The sequence below is a fragment of the Cyanistes caeruleus genome, chromosome 5 (genome assembly GCF_971803275.1).
Source record: "Cyanistes caeruleus chromosome 5, bCyaCae1.hap1.1, whole genome shotgun sequence".
Lineage (NCBI taxonomy): Eukaryota > Metazoa > Chordata > Aves > Passeriformes > Paridae > Cyanistes > Cyanistes caeruleus.
Genome location: NC_141705.1, coordinates 60274488 through 60291448, shown reverse-complemented (window position 1 = coordinate 60291448; position 16961 = coordinate 60274488). Strand labels below are relative to the sequence as shown.

Here is a 16961-nt window from a genome sequence, read left to right as displayed (position 1 = left end):
GTCCGTGGGCGGTGCCAGGCCGGGGGCGTGCCGGGGCCTGACGGCGAGCCGAGCTGCGCTGTTAATTTCTCTTCCCGGCTGCACAGGGGAGGGAGAATAACGTGGAAAATGGCGACTCCTACGTTGGGATAACGTAGTTGATTAAAGCAAAAGACATAAGAGAAAGGGTTATTCTCGGCTTTCCCGCGGGAAGCAGGGCTTCTGCACGCACATCGGTCGCTCCGGAAGGCGAACACTGTAAATAAGGAATATCCTCCCTCCCCTTCCTGCTTTCCTAATGTTTTATGTCTGAACTGACGTCATTTGACATGGAATAACCCTTTGGTCGGTTTGGGTCAGCTGGCCTGGTTGTGTCCCCTCCCAGGTTCTCGCCCACGGATGCGGCTGGGAATGTTCGGGACACACCGCTGATGCTGTGGGAGCGCTGCCGGCGAGTGTCAGCAGCCCCTTCCGCAGGGCCAGCGCCCGTCCCGGCTCTGCGGGGCTGTCCTGGGGACGGGGCTCCACCCCAGCCCGAGCCGGCACCGGCCTCTGCCATTGGCGCCGCTCCCGCCAGTGCGGGGCCAGCTTGTAGAGCGCCGGGCGGCAAGGAGCGGGATCGAGGGGCGATATCCCGCAGCGGGCCGCCTCGCTCCGCCGGCCCAGCGCCCCGCTCCCGGCGCTGAAGCGGAGGCGGGGTCGCTCGCGGTGCCGTGGCGGCGGGGCCGATGCCGCTAGCGGTCGGAGCCCTGCCTCGGGCGGTGGCCGTGCTCTCGTTCTCCGTCCTGCTGAGCGCCCGGGGCGCTGCCCAGCGTCCTCCGGCCCACAGGTACGGCGGGCTGTGGCGGAACCGCGGGAGCCCGAGTCCGGCCCCGGTGTCGCGGTCGGCGGCCTGTTCCGCCGGCAGCAGCCACCTGATGGCCCGGGCGAGATCCCGGAGCTGCCATGCACTCCCTGCCCGCCGAGGGAGAGCTTGGCCGGAGTGTGCGGTGTCCCTCAGGGTGTCCTTCTGGGGCGGGGCAGAAAGGGAAGCGGGGCTGTCCCTTAAAGTTACGTAATTAATGAAAAGCACAAGAGCGGTTTTGTCCTTTCCCCCGTCTCTGTTAAAAGGGTTTTTTTTGTGAACGTCAGGCGTTTCGTGAGTTGAATATTCGGAGGAATTTATTCTAATTTCATTAGACGTTGGAATGGGCCACGCAGGGAGGTGGTGGAATCGCCATCCCCGCAGGTGTTTAAGGAAAGACTGGGCATGGCGCTCAGTGCCATAGTCGAGGTGACACCGTGGTATTTGGTCATAGGCTGGACGTGATGATCTCAAAGATCTTTTACAACTTAATTGATTCTGTGGTTCTGTGAAAAAGCTGAGTCTATTCCACTTGCTGTAATGTACTTTGCAGATCGGGGATAAAAGAGCAGGTTAAAACCTCATGATTGAGATGTTATTTTTATTCTTTTTCTTTTAGTAATTTATCTGCAAGTTGTTGGTCCCGTCTTCATCCTGTAAACATGTTCAACAGCTATAATGTGAAATTCCACCACAGCAAAGCTCTCACCTCCCCATATCCAGGATCACACATTGAACGTAGCCAAGTTCCTGAAGATAAAGTGGGCTGGCTGACTGAGTGGAAAGATTATAACCCTGTGGAGTACACTGCAAAGTCTGTTTTGGCCAGACCCAGTTGGGCAGATCCCCAAATCAGGTGAGTGGAAATGGTGGCTATTTTCCCCTGTGAATATGAAAGCAGGAAATAATAATGAATTGAGTCGACAAGATAATTTTAAATGACATGTGATTCTGCAGTGATGTGTGAAAGTCAAGATTAAGGAAAGTGGTTGAGAACTGAGTCGTTTGGGTTTGTTGTGAAGGTCTTTGACACATGATTTTACTGAGCTGATGATTGAGATTGGAATAATAGATAGCTGTTGATGTCGTGCAAGTGTTTCTCTGTATTGTGAGCTAAATAAAAATCTAAGAAATTGGAAGAACATTTTAGTGATACACTTGTTTATTCATGGTTGGAATGCAATATAAAAAAAGAAAGTGTAATTTTAGTTTTTGAAGGGAGCACTCTGACTCAGTGTGATAGGTTGTATTAATTACAGATTTTTTTTGTGATTGTGTAACAATGGGGCTGTCAGTTCTGTCTCAAGTAACAAAGGGTAAGACAAGAGGAAACAGCATCACATTGTGCCAGGGGAGGTTTAGATTGGATATTAGGAAAAATTTCTTCACCAAAAAGTTTGTCAGGCAGTGGAACAGGCTGTTTAGGGAAGTGGTGGAGTCATCATCCCTGGAGGTGTTTAAAAGACATCTGCATGTGGCACATAGAGGCACGATTTAGGGGTGGGCTTGGCAGTGCTGCTGTGTTGAACTCGGTGATTTTAAAGGTCTTTTCCAACCAAAATGATTCTGTGATTCTGTAACTCTAATCTTAACAAAAATACCTTTGAAACACTTTGTCTAAATGAAGATTGAGATGGAATATTAAATACTTTAGTTCTGTACTTTTGCCTGCAGAACTTAGTACAGAGGGACTGTAATGAGGAAAGGTTAGGGCCTACTTTAGAAAAGGGAGGGCTTGCAACTCCAGTTCTGGTAAAAACTGCTTATCAACACACTCAAAGGGGTGTTGCTGGTCTGATGGCTGGCATACAAGCTTCTGTGTTTTATAATTTATCTCTATTGAATTCTTCTTTGCCATGCAGTGATGAAGGCTTTTCTCCCAAATTCAATGAGAGAGATGGAGAAGTGGAGAGGAAGAGTCTGAATGGCTTGTATGTGGTCAAAAACGGGAGACCCTGGTGAGTGTTGGGGGTTTTTTTGCATATTTATTTCAGTGAAGTAGTTTCAGTGCTCTTACAGGTCTGTCAGTTCTGATACATGGTTCCTGCTAGGACAAAGCCAAGAGAGAAAAATTGAACATACTTTGATGAATCTAAGTTGATGAAAGAGAAAAACATGTTGTGTCTTTCGCCCTTTAAAGCATTTATGTGCTTTAACACTAAATATGTGTTGCTGTCCTTCCCTTTTTTGTTATTTAATATTGATTTGAGGTTTTTTTAGTTTGTTTTGGTTGGGTTTTTTGTTTGGTTGTTTAGGGTTTTGGTTTTTTTTAGAATATTTTGAATGTGGGGAAATAAATACGTCTAATGTACTGCTGTGTTAAGGGTTTGGAAATTTAGCAGAAAGTAAACTCCGTTTTGTTTTAGCTGGTCTTCAGAGATCAGAGGAGCTGGGTGTAGCTGGCCTAATTTCCAATTGGAACCAGTTCAGGAGTATATGAGTTATGTACTGTGTCATTTATTTCAGCAATCCAGTGGGAAGGACTGGCCTCACTGGCAGAGGATTGTTGGGGCGCTGGGGACCAAACCATGCTGCTGATCCTGTTGTAACCAGGTAAGGGACAGGTGACTGCAAGGTATCCTGCAGTAGAGAAAAAGACCCTGCATTTTGCTTACTTTCTGCATTCTGGACAGAATATTACTTTTTTATTACATGGCGTTTTTCTCTATGTGTTCTCTGTGTGTAAGCCTATTCTACTTTTGTTATGTAAGAAAAACTAACTTAGTCTATGATAGGAGGAGGTGGGATTAGGATGCTCTTTTTGTCCCAGTATGCTTTGTTTTGATGTGATTTTCCCAGCAGGATGTGTGTGTACATGCTAACCATTTTACACAAAGCATTCAGAAAAGATTGTCTGGTTATCAGAAGTGTGAGCTAGAAAGTGCCATGCTATATGCAGAACCATTGTGGAAAATCATCCTGATGCATTTTACTTCTTCTCCTTTCCAGAAGAATACCAATGCTTCTGAGTTGCTTACTTGAAAGTAAATGCTAGCATTTATTTTTTGTATAGACAGCTTTTTGCTTTGCCTATTGGTAGTTCTTAGTTCTTTACTGAAGGAGATGTCTGCTGCTTGTGGCTTTGTCCTGGCACTGCTGCAGCCTGTGTGACCATTCTGTTTCAACAGAAACATTCTCATCTTCTTGGTATGGATTGACGCAACTGCAGCTCGGAGAGCTTTCAGAGGAGCTGCTACTACCAGCCTGGTTGCAGAAATGTGCCTCGTGGGCATTTTCTGCCCTTCTGTCTGAGGAAAACCCTCAGTGCTCTGCTCTTGGTTGCAATCCTGCTGGATGGCATCTGTTGGTTGCCCCTGACTGTTCATTCTTTGCTTTGTTTGATCCCACACAGGTAGCAGTGCCTTGCTGTTCCTCTCTCAGGCCCATTTGTCAAGAAGCAGCAACACATATTCTCGTTTGTCATTTTATGCAGGTGGAAAAGGGACGGAAGCGGCAGTAAAGTTGCTCATCCAGTTTCTGGAAAGAACATCTTGCAGTTTGTAGCCATCAAGAGGAGAGACTGTGGGGAGTGGGCCATTCCAGGGGTAAGGACAAAGCTCCAGAAGCAGCTAGCATTTCCCTGCTGATGAGGCCATGAGGCAGATATGGCACATGTGTGATGCAGGTGGATGTACTATACTAAGAGCCAGGAGTTAAAATGTGTAGAATCTGAGGGATAGTATTTATTTTTATTTGTTTTCCCCCCTCTAAGGGGATGGTGGACCCAGGGGAGAAGATCACTGCCACCCTGAAGCGAGAATTTGAGGAGGAGGCCTTGAACTCTCTGCAGAAATCCCCTGAGGAGAAAGCAAAATTGGAGAAGCAGCTCCAGAAGCTGTTCAGCCAGGAACACTTAGTGGTGAGCTCTGTCTCTTGTGGTAGCCTCTTGACCTGTGCATGTAACTCACAGTTGTATGGAACCTGAAGAAGTGCAGCTGAAATGGAAATAAGTTGTAATGCTCATGTTCTCAGGGTGTAGGAAATGGAAGGGACTGTTGAAAACTCTGTAAGGGCAAGAGTGTCAGAGGGAAAGAAAAAAGTACGACTGATTCCACCTCGTTTGTTGTGACACTGAACTTGTCCTGGTTTGTTTGGGGCCTTATAGGTGTACAGAGGATATGTGGATGACCCTCGAAACACCGATAATGCCTGGATAGAGACAGAGGTTGTGAACTATCATGATGAAACAGGTAAATATCTCCGGGCATGCTCTTAGTTGCATTTTACTCCATATGTTGGTTTGAATTTGGGACTGTTGTTGAGCTGAGCATGGTAATGAAATCAGGGGAGCATGAAAGTCAGGTGTAAAATATGGGACTAGATTTTTAAATCGATCTGTTATCTTGGACTCCCTTTTTTCACCTGTAAGATAAATCAAACTACTTAGATGCTTATGACGTGTTCAAGTCAGAGACTTCACGCTGTGACATTTCCACTGAATTTTGGGTAGTAGGTGCCAGTTGTGAAGCTTCACATGTCACTGGTGCTAGATTTATCAGCCCCTAGAAGTAGTGGAGATAGTGTATCTTTGGCCTCTGTTTCCAATACAGAATAGAAAAGCATTTCCTTGGTTGTTGTCTATGAAGTCCTGAGATTCTTTTTAAAAAGAGTGGAAATGTGGGGAAAAAAGGAAATTCAGAAGCCTTTATTCATCCCCTCTTGAATTAGTATTTTTTGATTTTTGGGGCCCTCAGTAAAATTTTGATTACCTTTTTTTTCCATAAGTGTATATAAGTTTTGGAATTCAGCTTGTCCTGTAGAATAGTATGTGAGAAAATGAGCAGTCAAATGTTAAGCAAACAAACAGAAATCCAGGCAGATGTATTGGCTAAACTTGGGGTAATAAGTACATGTTGTTGTGATGGTTTCCAGTAACTTTTCATGTTGCTGGTGATACCTTAGGAGTGGTGAAAAGGTGTTAACACCTCTTCTGCTATTCAGATTTGCCTTAACATAGTGCAAGTATGAAAAAGGTTTCTGGCACAGAGTCAATGAGAGATTTAGTTGTTTTTCTCTGAGAAGCAGTTGAAGGTTGCTACCTTTGAAAAAACACTGTGGAAGGACAGAATTTCCTTTCTGGAAGGATGTGAGAGGGGGAAAAGCAGGAAGAAAAGATGCCATAGCATGTTCTAACTCCTGTTTTTTGAACAGGTGAGACAATGGACAACTTACCTCTGGAAGCAGGTGATGATGCTGGAGTAGTGAAGTGGGTTGACATCAGTGAGAAGCTTGAGCTGTATGCAAGTCACAGCTACTTCATCAAGCTGGTGACTGAGAAACAGGGAGCCCACTGGAGTGAGGATGCTGACTCTGAGTGCCACGAGTGATGGAAACTTGGAACTAAAAGACTTCAAGAGAAGAATACATTTTCCAGCCTTGAAACAGATGTCCTTGTCATCCTTAGTGAAAATTCTGTTAAATTCAGCTGGGAAGAACGATGGACAGTGATAAACAGAGGCTTTTCCAGAGACTTCAGAATGCTTTTTTTGATTTCTTAGCTAGTGCAAAATGAGAAGAATGCGGAGCTCTCGCTTTACTTCCTTGTCTTCATTATTTGCAGCTGTTTCACAGTGTTCTCTGCATGGCAGCACTGGCATTCTGACTGGTGGTAGTTCACAGGCTTTATATTTTTGCACTGATTCCTTTTCAGGAGTATAAATCCCTAAGGAATGAGAGACTTGGATAACCTGTGTAATGACTTAAATTAAGTGCTGCATAATAAAGTGAAATTTCTTTTCTGAGTCCTTTCACTTAACATAACATTGCAGTGATTTTCTATTTTGAGAGACTAGCTTTTCACATTTAATTACTTTTTAGTTCACAGTATGGCTGGGATTCATATCTGTGTGTGACTGAATGTGTGACTGTGCCTCTGCATCAAAAGAAAACTGTTGGAAGATTAAACTTTGTGACAGATTTGAGGAGCTGAATTTTGAGGTTCCTTTTCTTCTCACGGCTTATGGCAGTACAGCTGTTGTGGAGACTGCAGCATAAACAGAATCACTGGAAGAAGCAGCCTTAAAGTATAATCTATTATGGCATTTATGCTGTTGACAAAGGTTGCACAGCAGTTGCTGATATTTTCCCCTGTGTTTTTAATTGATTGATGTTAATTGTGTACTGATGTCAGGAGTTGGTGGCAGTGACAGCTGAAAGCTGATGTTGAGATCTGAGGTCTTCAGGAATTTCGATCCGTGTGTTGAAGTAAGGTGGTGATAAATATCATGGTCTGGAATTACCTTGTGTAACAGTGCTGTCATGCACTCATGCACTCTTGAGACTTTATCCACTTAACTAATGAATGGGTTTGGGGCTTTCTCCTTTCCAACCCTACCCCTGCCTCCCAATTAGTGAAACCTGGAGGAGTCACGTTTTTCATGGTGCTTATGCAGGAAGCCCTGGGAATCTTGCAGAGTTTTTAGTATGTTCCTTTCACAGGAAAAGGTAATGCCAAGAGGTAATAATTTTTCTTTCAATCCTTGCTCACCTCTTCCTGCCCATCTCATTTCTTTTGTGATGTGATACATTATGCAGAGCAGAACCCCAGCAGTATAATTGGGTTTTGGAAGCATGACCCACAAGAGCAGACCCTTATAGGTTATGGGGATGTGGATCTGCAGACTCTATATACAGTTTTTAGTACTCTGGCTTGCATCAGAAAACCACAAAATGTCATGAATCATGCCTTCTTCAGATGTTTTAGATTCTTAGTTTACTTTTCAGCTGATTAAAAGGACAGGGGTTTTGTTGTAACAACCCCTACTAATCCTTGGAGGATTGAGAGGCTTGGCAGTGGAGATGTGTTATGAAAGGAATATTTGTTGTTTATTTTTTCACTATAGATAGTCTGTAGCAATGCTGGAGGAGTACTCGGGTGATAATACTGAGAGTACTCAAGCTGCAAAGTGAGTGGCAGCATAAATTCTTTTTCCTGAAGAAATGGGAGGTTGTGAATTAAACCTTTTGAGGCCAGCTGTGTACTGTCAGTGTACTTGCAGTTTGAGAGCTGTGCTTTCTCCCACCCAATTCTGTGTGTGTTAAAAAAAAAGCAGAAAGAGCAAATAAGCAATAGGCTGCAGCCAGAGTGGAAAAGTGTCAAAATTACTTTCTCTCCCAAGACATTTGAAGTCACAGAGAAAGGATCTTTTCCAAATGGAACTAGCATGGAGAATGTGGTTTTGTACATGCCATCCAAGTTGAGTTATTTACACACTACTGTGTGATATTGCAGAATGTGAAGTGAGCAACAAGTCAGGATTATGGAAAAAACCTGGAAGTGAAACTGGTTTTGCTGGGAAGTAATCTCTGGATTGTGTAAGAAGTTCTTGTGTTGAAAATAATCACAGCTTAATTCATTGTATTCCCACAGCATCGGGCTGATGTTAGGCTACGATTATCAGCCTTTGCTGGTTCAAGAGCAAGTTAGCAGGGAGTGATGTGACTTCCACTATTTAAGCTACCAAAATAGCATTTCTGACTCCCATCTTCTTTTCTTTGGAGAGGTGACATGGTTCAGGTGAAAGGTGTTTACTGATCATCTTTTGTAGGGATAATATTTGGGGCTTTTTACTTAAAGCAGAACATGCCTGGAGTGTTTTCAGTGAAGTGCTTATCTGAAAGTAACAAATTTATGGGGATTCAGGAATAATCTCATCCTGTCCTGGATTTTTTTAATGCTTAAATTGTGCCTCTCTTGAGGAGAGCAAAAGTTGGGCAAAGATGAAAGAAACAGAATTTTCTTTGATGAAGTTGTAACAAAACCCACATATCCAAGTAGACTTCTATTTTATTGGAGACTTCTATGCAGAGTGTTAAGCTGACAATCCAGTAAATAAAGGAAACAAGTCCCATTTCAGTGGGTGGTAAAATCTACATTCTATAATTCTACTGAAGAGTTTTGTGAACAGCTTAGTCATTAGGTTAGTAGTATTTATTGGTTCAGAAAGATCATGGATAAATGTGGGGTGAAACACTGGTTGTTGAGCTACGAACCATTTGGAGTAGTTAAATTTTTCTGCTGTTAAGGAATGTAGAAGTTTTCTGCACTTGAGTTGTTTGGTAAGGTTCAGTGAACCTTATCCCACGTTTTACTTGAAAGCTGTTAAGCTGTTAATTTCAGACGCAAGATTCATCAGTTTTAGTGCAGTATGGGGAGTCTGTTCATCCAGGCTCAGAAAAGGAGATTTTCATTTATGTCCTCTGCAACAAAGAAGAAAATATTATTAACCTTTTATGCCAAAGTGACATTTTTATACTGTATCACTAAAGTGACTGATGCTATGAATGAACAATCACTGGTAGAAGTATACGTGTATTAAGATAACTCCTTGCAGCTTTCTTCCTTAATGACTGGTAAATTGTCATCAGAAGAGCTGGAAAAATTCTGGGAAGAGCAAAAGTTCAATGTATCTGACCTCTGTCCAGAATCAGCCTCCACTTAAAATTAGGGACTTACCAATGGGATTTTGAACACATTTCCTCAGTCTGCTTGTTTGGCCAAATGCCATCTGTGCCATAACTCTTCTGGGATTACCCTGTGCTATGTTGTTAACCCTGGTGACCCTTATTTGTGTTGTTTTCCTCTTGGCACAGTAGCCACAGGCTTCTGCTTACAATTTCTTTGCCTTATGTTGAGGTCTGAGGAATGTTCTTTGCAGGAACATTCTGTCAGGTACATCTGCCTATTCTTTTAGGTTTACCTTCCTTAATGCCAAAGCAGTGGCACCATTCCTTCAAGGCAATGAGTTTGTCCTGGTCTCCATCGCACTCTTGGAAGAAACGGGTTATGCAGTGTTCCATAGGGACAAGGGAGGCTCTCAAGGGTGCGAGCTCCGAGTGTGTTAATAACCTGAAAGAAAGGGCAGGTATGGAGAGCTGCATTTCCTTAATAAATCAGCAGGATTATCAAAGCTGATCTAAGGTGCTAGAAGACAACAACGATGGCTTTATCAGAGATGCCCCAGTGGATTTTTTTACAGTGCTTATGTAGTGAATCTGTCCCAGGTCATTATAAAGGTGTCTAATATCTGATGAATCAAAATGCTTTTGCTGCATATTTGTTTGCTAACATCTTTTTTCCTAGAACAAGTATTACTTATGTAGTACTTAGAAGTATTGTAAGGAGCAACTTGCTCACAGCTCATCACTTGTGGAGTTTTGCTGTTAATCCTCTGGATATCAAGCTTGCAAAAGTGCTTAACTGTGTTCTGGAACAGTAGGTGTGATTGTCTTGAGATATTGAAGGTCTGAGCTTGGAAATACGGATCCCATCACTGGGAGATGCTACAAAAAAACTTGAAATCTGAGTCATGTTATTAGAAGCTGGAGGCTTCCTCTTAACTGTGACTATATCTGCTCCTTAAGCTGAGAGATCTCTGTGGTGTTAGTTGAAAACTATGGATACCTCATTAATGGATTTTTGCTGCCAGGGCTCTGTCTTTTGTACTTAGTCTGTTGCTCTTAGCTTTGGTAATAACAGGGTTTCTTCCTGGCTGAGAGCATTAGTAGGTATTAAGACACTGTAGAGCTTAGAGTGATCATGCAAGGCAAGAGGATAGAAGATTCTGACCTAGAATATGATCAGGAAAACAATGAGGGGAAAAGTTCTGTGTTATAGAGGGGGTGACACTGGCTTCTAACAGCTAAGGGACTGGTTCTGTATGTAGAGAATCCCTTGAGGTATGTAGAAAAGTAAAACAGCCTGAGTTTAATCAGCAAATCAGAACTGAACCACAGATATATTTTTACCTGTCAACAGGGTGCTGATCAAGCTGGTGAAACTGCCAGTGCACAGGATACACATACATGTGGTAGTTTTTCTCAAAGTCATGCAGGAGCAGCTCAACCGGATGGTCACCAGCCACAAGGCGCTTGTCATTCTGGTAGATCTTTTTGACCTGAACTCAACACAGAAATTGTTATTTTTTGTTTCGGGATGAAAATCTGCATTTGGTATGCATATTCATATGCATACTACCTCAGGTAGTCCAGGACATTTTTGCTGCTGTTCATGTCACCTTTGGCAGTAACTAGAAAGGAAGTGAAATTCTTGAGGCTTAATTGTCAGACTCATCTAAGGGGAAGCAGTAGCCTCAGCTTATTAGGAGATTAAAACAGTTTTATCACATCTTCTCTCCTGAGGCAAACAATTAATGTTTTGGTGTGGAATAAGCCATCTCAGAAGTCATCTAATTCATGCCATTTAGTATGAGATGTTCTAGGCTGGTCCATGTAACTGCATGGTCTTATTTGAAAAGGATTGCTGACCTTATTCCTCTGCTTTTCAGTTAGAATCCCAGAAGTGTTCAGATCACGTTCATAATATTGAATAAGGATGTTCTTAAGCCAGTCTCGCATCCGGAGGGGGAACTGATCCACTTCATAATCAGTACAGGGGGGGATGACTGTGCCAAAGAGAAAAGATTTTGTTACCAAGTCATGTGTTAAGTCCCCATTCGAGCATTTCTGAGATTTGAGATCTACTTCCAGTTCAAATTGATGGAGGTGTTAATACATAAAATTGTGAATGCACCTAATGTGTTCAATTATAAATCTACAATTTTTTGGTGCACATCCTTAACCAGTTGTGCAAGTCACAACCTTTATATATCTGTGCAGCTTTTGAGCACAGTTGTGCAGTGAAGCTCTAATCAGTCATTTGCACAAAAGCAGAGTTTTTGACAGCAAGGGAATATTCTGGCTGGGAATGCCTTTCCTCCTACCATATTGCAGCAGTCAAAGAGGTTGGAAATCAGTTCTGGCTTTTATATCCTGACTTATGCATTTGGCGTCTAAATTTGGGTGATGTTTTTTGGTTTGTTTTTTCCATAGGGGTTTGAGATGGACATTTTAATTTATTAACTCTCTGCAAACACTGTTTTTCTGGTCAACTATTTACAAAAATCTTCAGAGGCTGTAGCAATAGGAACATGTGAGACAGTGCTGGGGGAAGATAAGGTCAACAACAAATCAGTGTAAGCACAGGAGAGATGTCTAGGTTTCAGATGTTTTTTAAACATGCTTAGGGTTTTGAAGGTCTGAATTAGCAGATAATTGATGCACAAGTGGCAGGTTACAGGAAGAACGGTAATTTAGGGTTGGCAGATGCATTCAAGATACCGATTCTTTATATCTAGGTGAATTCTTCAAAGAAAAACAAGCTTACATTTGCAGGAGCCCATATAGTCTAGGTGCAGCTGTCGTCCCATTTTTGTCCCTTCCAGTTGACATTTGGTGCCAAAGAGCTGACAAGTGCCATCATAAGTCTTGTTATCCGTACCACAGACCTAGAGGAAGCAAAACCACCACCCCACCACTGTGTTGAGAAAATTCCTTGTCACTCAAAGGCATTACAGTAATAAAAACATCATTAATATGTGGTGAACACCCACAGGGAGTACACGTGATCAGAAGTATCAGAATTATTAGTTACTGTATGCCTGCATGAGGACTGGTTGTCTGTACTTGTATGCCCAGTTTTGCAATACTTGAGTTTAATTTTATGGTTGTAATGTAGCCTCTGAGATTATTCCGCTCTATGTGTACTCTATGTGCAATGTGTACAATATGTACTCTAAAACACCAAGTGGATACATAGAACTTTTAGTGACAGGAAAAAGCTACAACCCGTGAGAGACTGAGTGAAGCAAGTCAGTTAGTGTGTAGTTACATGGATTCATACTTCTCTCAAGCCACACTCACTGAGTTTGGGTGCTTTATACCTAATTTTGCAATTACTAGAATCACTGAAACTCACTTGCATGCTTTTTAGGGTAGAATCATTCTAAATAATAGCAGGGGAATATGTTATCTTGTGAACACTTTAGGTGCTTTTACCCAGTCCTGTGCACTGGGTGAAATACTCACATGCTCATAGTCTTTGGTGGGAGGGCAAGCAGCAGGATCTTGGCAGATACACTGGGGTTTCCCTTGTTTTTCTGTATGGCAGACTTTGCCTCTTTTGCATTTGAAGTTCCGACATGTGTCTGGCAATCCTAGCAGGAGAGAGGGACTGTATGAGTGATGGGACAAAGCCAGGTGTTTGTCAGATACTACTGACAGCCAAAGCAAAATACAGCACAATATTCATCAAGAAATGCAAAAGCATTTTTAAGTTTGTTATGAACCTGGATCTTGTATTGAATAAAGCAAGCCAAACTTTAAATGATTATTTTTGTGAGACTTCTAGCAGTCCCAGGTTTGAATTGGATGGGGAAATAATTATATTTTTTTTTAAATTTTTTTTAAATTTTATTTTAAGGAAAAGTTGTTTGTTCTGTAGGGACTGACATTCAATTCCATTCAATTCTGGCTTCCTTTGGTGAAACATCCCATCTCTTTTTGCTGAATCATGCACTGGCCTTTGTCTCCATTTTTGTATGACACAAAACAATTGTGCACTGCCTACAAATGTTTTTCACAAACAGATTACTAAATCCAGGGGAGTATGGAAGGGATTCTCTGGGAACACAAGGTTAGGCAGAAGCACAGTTCAGTCACATGAAATCCTGTGCTGCAAAAGGCAGAAAAGAAATGCTGACCAGCAGATTCCCCAGCTGCAGAGAGTTGGGAGTTACATGACAGCTTTGCCTGGGGCTTACCAAGGGGAGCCTCCTCATTCCTGTTGCTGGCACTTTCCATCTCACCGTGGGAACTGCCTGTAGTATTAACCTGCACAGTCACAGAGGCATAAGCAGAAAATTGTGGTAAATCTTGGGAAGAAAAAAAAATATTGGGACAAATTTTTTGGGGGTCCAAACATAGAGCCAGATATAGAGCAAAGTAGAGGGACAGTTTGCTCTGCTTTCAGCAGAGAGAGGTTGCTATGCAAAATGTGTGAGAAGAGCATAAAGCCTCTGGTAGTATTACCATGTTCTTGTTATTTGGGGAAAAAATGGAGGTGGAGAGAGAGAGAGAAATGGGAGCTCAGTAAGGCCTGAGTTTCTTATAATTATTCTGTGGACTCTAGTCCTGCTTTTCCAAGCTGTTCACTTTTGTGTAGTAGCATTTAAAATCTTTGTGAGAGCAGAGTGAACAGGCTGACCTAGTAAACTGGAGACTGGGTTTTAGGTTTTCTATCTGTGTGTTTGTATTTATTTGTGTGTTTCATTACATACCCCACTGGGGTTGGAGCTCTTATGTGAATGGTGTTCACTTATTTTCTGGTCCAATTCACCTAAATGCTCTGGGCACAGTGACACAGCATGAACCAGAGGAATAGTGAATAGAAGGGGAGATAAGACTTCTGCATATTGAGAAGTCACCTGCTTTTCTCCAACAGGTCATTTAAATCATCAGAAATTTAAATTTGAAACTGATTCCTCTCCCCCTTTTTATACTATTAAAGTTTTATTTTAAAGATAATTTACCTTATCTTCACTGTCCATTGAATTCCTGTTATGAACAGAGCTACTAATTTTCAATTGTTGCTTGTTGTCGGAATCAGGTGGCTCATGGTCATAATAATCTTGTTCAAAGTCTTTAATATTGACAAACTGGTAATCCTCAGTTTCTCTATGAACGGCAGTGTCATCATCAGTGGTTCCTTCCCCTTCAGGCTCAGTACTGGTGTTCTCCTGGTCATTACTCTGGATTCTCTCCTCTTCCTCATAGGCTGCTTCTTTCCAGGTATTGCTGAGATACTTCTCACCATCAGTGTCACCACTGTCGTGACCATCATCATCATTACTGTCTTCCCTATCATGTGTTTTCACCATGTCATGATCACTCTGATAGTTCACTTGAATATTGTCTTTTCTCTCTTGACTTTGCTGTTTGCCATCCTGATATTCATTATGGGTTTTTTTAGAGATGGGGATTTCTTCTCTATAGGACTTCTTCTTCCTGTTCTCGCTCTCTTCTTCTTCTAGGTCAAATTTCTCACTGTGTCTCTTGGTTTTCCAGGTTGGTTGGCTGGAATCTCTCAAGAGTTCATCTGATTGCATGCTCTTCTCATGTTGCTGTCTTTTGTATCGGTCACCTTGATGTGTCTGATGGCCTTTGTTCTTTGTGTCTCTGTAATCAATTTCTTCACCCCATTCCTCGTTCTCTTCTTCTGTGCTTTCTTCTTCATTGCTTTCACTGTTTTTTTCAGACAGGCCGACAGAATTTTTGTTGTATTTCCACATGTTATGCTCTTGATGAAGGCTGAAAGTACCCACTGGGTGTTCTGCGTGGCCTGGAAGGTGTCGGTTTGCTGTGTTCCCATGTTTCTCATGCTTCCTGAGCTGGTCGTGCTCAGAGCTGGACTGTTCTCTGACACTGCTCCCAGAGTCACTGTCCTGGTTATCAGAAGCCAAACCTAGTTTATTGTGCAGTGCAAGGAAATCAATGCTTTTCAGGCTGTTTTTCACTTGATGCTCACTCCCAGTCCTTCCTTGTTTCCTAATGGTCTGGGGCTCATCCTTGTCTTCAGTGCCTGGTACTGATACCTCTGGTTTTAAATTTCTGTGAGTGGGCAGCAAATCACCCTTGTCTACATACCCTATGTTCTCTTTCTTTGAGGCTTCAGGATGAATATATTCACTCTTGGGAAAAAAAATAAAAATTAAAAATAACAGATTAATAAATCTTAGGATTTATGTGAAATTGATGTGGTGTAATTTTTTCCTTGCCAAAGCATGGCACTGGCTTTATTTATTTTCTTTCTATGTGCTTCTCTTAAACTAGCCCAGAGCATGAAATTTACCGCTGGTGCCCCCTGGCTTTCTCAGAAAATCTGTTTATCTGTCCCTTCTTTTATTGCTGGAGTTTCTGGAGAGGTCTGTGCAACAGTTTCAGAGACAGATGCATATGGGTGTCTTGTGAAACCTCAAAATACGTAATTAGTATTTTAGTCGTAACTACAGGCACTTGTAGGCAGCAGTAATTATCACTTACCTCAGAGAAGGGGGATGTGAAACATAACTTCCTACACAGATAAGGGAAAAATAAGGGACCTGGGAAAAGAGGAGCAGGCGAAGAGAGTGCACATTTCATGAGGTGTCATGATAGTAATTCCTGAGATGTGCCCTGCATTGGTTTTATAATCCATACATTAATCTGCTTTGAGTCTGATACATCATTGCTTCCTGGCTGAAGTCACCAGGAATTTTTGTGTGTGGTGACAATTATAAGATCAACTGTAGATATTTGATATCATTTTGATAATTTTTTTTCTTAAGCTGTTGAGCCAATAGCAAAAGTAGTATCTTTAGTGGAAATGGTTCAAATGCTGGAAGAGAAAGCAGGAACTAAAATGACTGTCAGATATTGCTGAAGCAATTACCTTTCTGCTGCTGTGTGTATTTCTGAACAGCACCTAGGGATGTTCAGTACTACTTATTGCTTACAGCAATATAGCACCTGATGCTGATTTTTCTTAAAGCTTTTGGGAAGTTTAATTTGGGAAGAATGGTTCTTCTCAGCATCCAAGTTCTGGAATAGCATTTTCCTTTAGTTTGGGCAGTCTTAAGACTGCTTGGAAACAAGCACTCTACTCACAAACACTTATATATATATATATATATATATATATATATATATATTTAAAGGTAGGATTGGAAATATTAATTTGATTCTTGTGGATCAGCTATATCCTATTTCCTAATGTCAAAGCTGTATCTAAGGTTTCACTTTTTTTTTTTTTTCTTTTGCCTGGTGTCATTGCTGATGTGGGAATAGTACTGGGAACTATACTCACTGTCTAACTTTTTCATGGGAAGATTGTACATTTGCTCCAATCTAACAGAAATTCACTGTGGAGCTTTTCCAAATCTGAATCCACAGATTCAGAAAAAACAAGGCCAAACAGTCTTTTAGATTTTCTGCTGTGGATGCCTGTGTTTGAAGCAGCAATTTGAGAAAGAATTGGGTCATGTCTTGAGAGGAAGCCTTGTCCTGCAGCGGTGTGCCTGGGTACAGATTCCAGATGCTGCTTTCTGTTATACCTTTATCCCCCAGGTAAAATCAGCTCTTAGAACTCAGGTACTCGTGAAGGAACTTGGGCAAGTTTCAGTCACTGAGATTAGATACTGTGGGGGAGAACTGGCCTCTGATAGATGATGCACACACTTGGATCTGATGATTCATTGGCTATTGCAAGGTTTTGTTTTGATACAGTTCTCTTTTGTGTGTTACTTCTGGTACAGACAGCTATAGG

General features: G+C 42.0%; 3 protein-coding genes across 8 annotated transcripts in view; 2 read left to right on the top strand and 1 right to left on the bottom strand.

The window, feature by feature from the left end:
• The first annotated feature begins 27 nt into the window (after positions 1 to 27).
• Positions 28 to 6578, top strand: NUDT9 (nudix hydrolase 9). 3 transcript variants are annotated; one of them, XM_086889668.1, is made up of 8 exons: positions 28 to 237; positions 1443 to 1679; positions 2686 to 2781; positions 3290 to 3376; positions 4257 to 4368; positions 4536 to 4682; positions 4929 to 5013; positions 5975 to 6578. In XM_086889668.1, exons 2-8 carry the CDS (start codon positions 1486 to 1488, stop codon positions 6148 to 6150), a joined length of 897 nt encoding a protein of 298 aa, XP_086745794.1. In that variant the 5' UTR covers positions 28 to 237; positions 1443 to 1485; the 3' UTR covers positions 6151 to 6578. The 3 variants fall into 3 exon arrangements, with proteins under 3 accessions (XP_086745794.1, XP_086745793.1, XP_086745795.1); XM_086889667.1 differs by lacking the exon at positions 28 to 237 and adding an exon at positions 468 to 808; XM_086889669.1 differs by lacking the exon at positions 28 to 237 and adding an exon at positions 1026 to 1117.
• A 2013-nt stretch (positions 6579 to 8591) lies between these two features.
• Positions 8592 to 16961, bottom strand: part of SPARCL1 (SPARC like 1) — a 12934-nt gene continuing 4564 nt past the window's right edge. For 2 of the 4 annotated variants that reach the window (XM_023926357.2, XM_023926358.2), the window contains 8 exons: positions 14191 to 15348; positions 13423 to 13492; positions 12689 to 12816; positions 11988 to 12108; positions 11090 to 11226; positions 10571 to 10719; positions 9523 to 9671; positions 8592 to 9022 (listed from right to left, as the gene is read on the bottom strand). In XM_023926357.2, coding sequence (XP_023782125.2) covers positions 8994 to 9022; positions 9523 to 9671; positions 10571 to 10719; positions 11090 to 11226; positions 11988 to 12108; positions 12689 to 12816; positions 13423 to 13492; positions 14191 to 15348 — 1941 coding nt within the window. In that variant the 3' untranslated portion in view covers positions 8592 to 8993. Of the gene's footprint in view, positions 9023 to 9458; positions 9672 to 10570; positions 10720 to 11089; positions 11227 to 11987; positions 12109 to 12688; positions 12817 to 13422; positions 13493 to 14190; positions 15349 to 16961 lie in introns of those variants that run through there. The other 2 variants (XM_086889660.1, XM_023926356.2) reach the window with 1 other exon arrangement.
• The window catches only part of DMP1 (dentin matrix acidic phosphoprotein 1), a 26579-nt gene continuing 23056 nt past the window's right edge, over positions 13439 to 16961 (top strand). Inside the window, exon 1 of the mRNA XM_086889666.1 lies at positions 13439 to 13527. The gene's annotated coding sequence lies outside the window, so the exon portion shown is untranslated. The remainder of the gene's footprint in view (positions 13528 to 16961) is intronic.

Coding starts and splice junctions, on each gene's coding strand:
- NUDT9 (XM_086889667.1), top strand. CDS start 708: ATGCCGCTAGCGGTCGGAGCCCTGCCTCGGGCGGTGGCCGTGCTCTCG. Junction 1,680..2,685: donor TGGGCAGATCCCCAAATCAG/GTGAGTGGAAAT, acceptor TTTGCCATGCAG/TGATGAAGGCTTTTCTCCCA. Junction 4,683..4,928: donor TCAGCCAGGAACACTTAGTG/GTGAGCTCTGTC, acceptor GGGGCCTTATAG/GTGTACAGAGGATATGTGGA.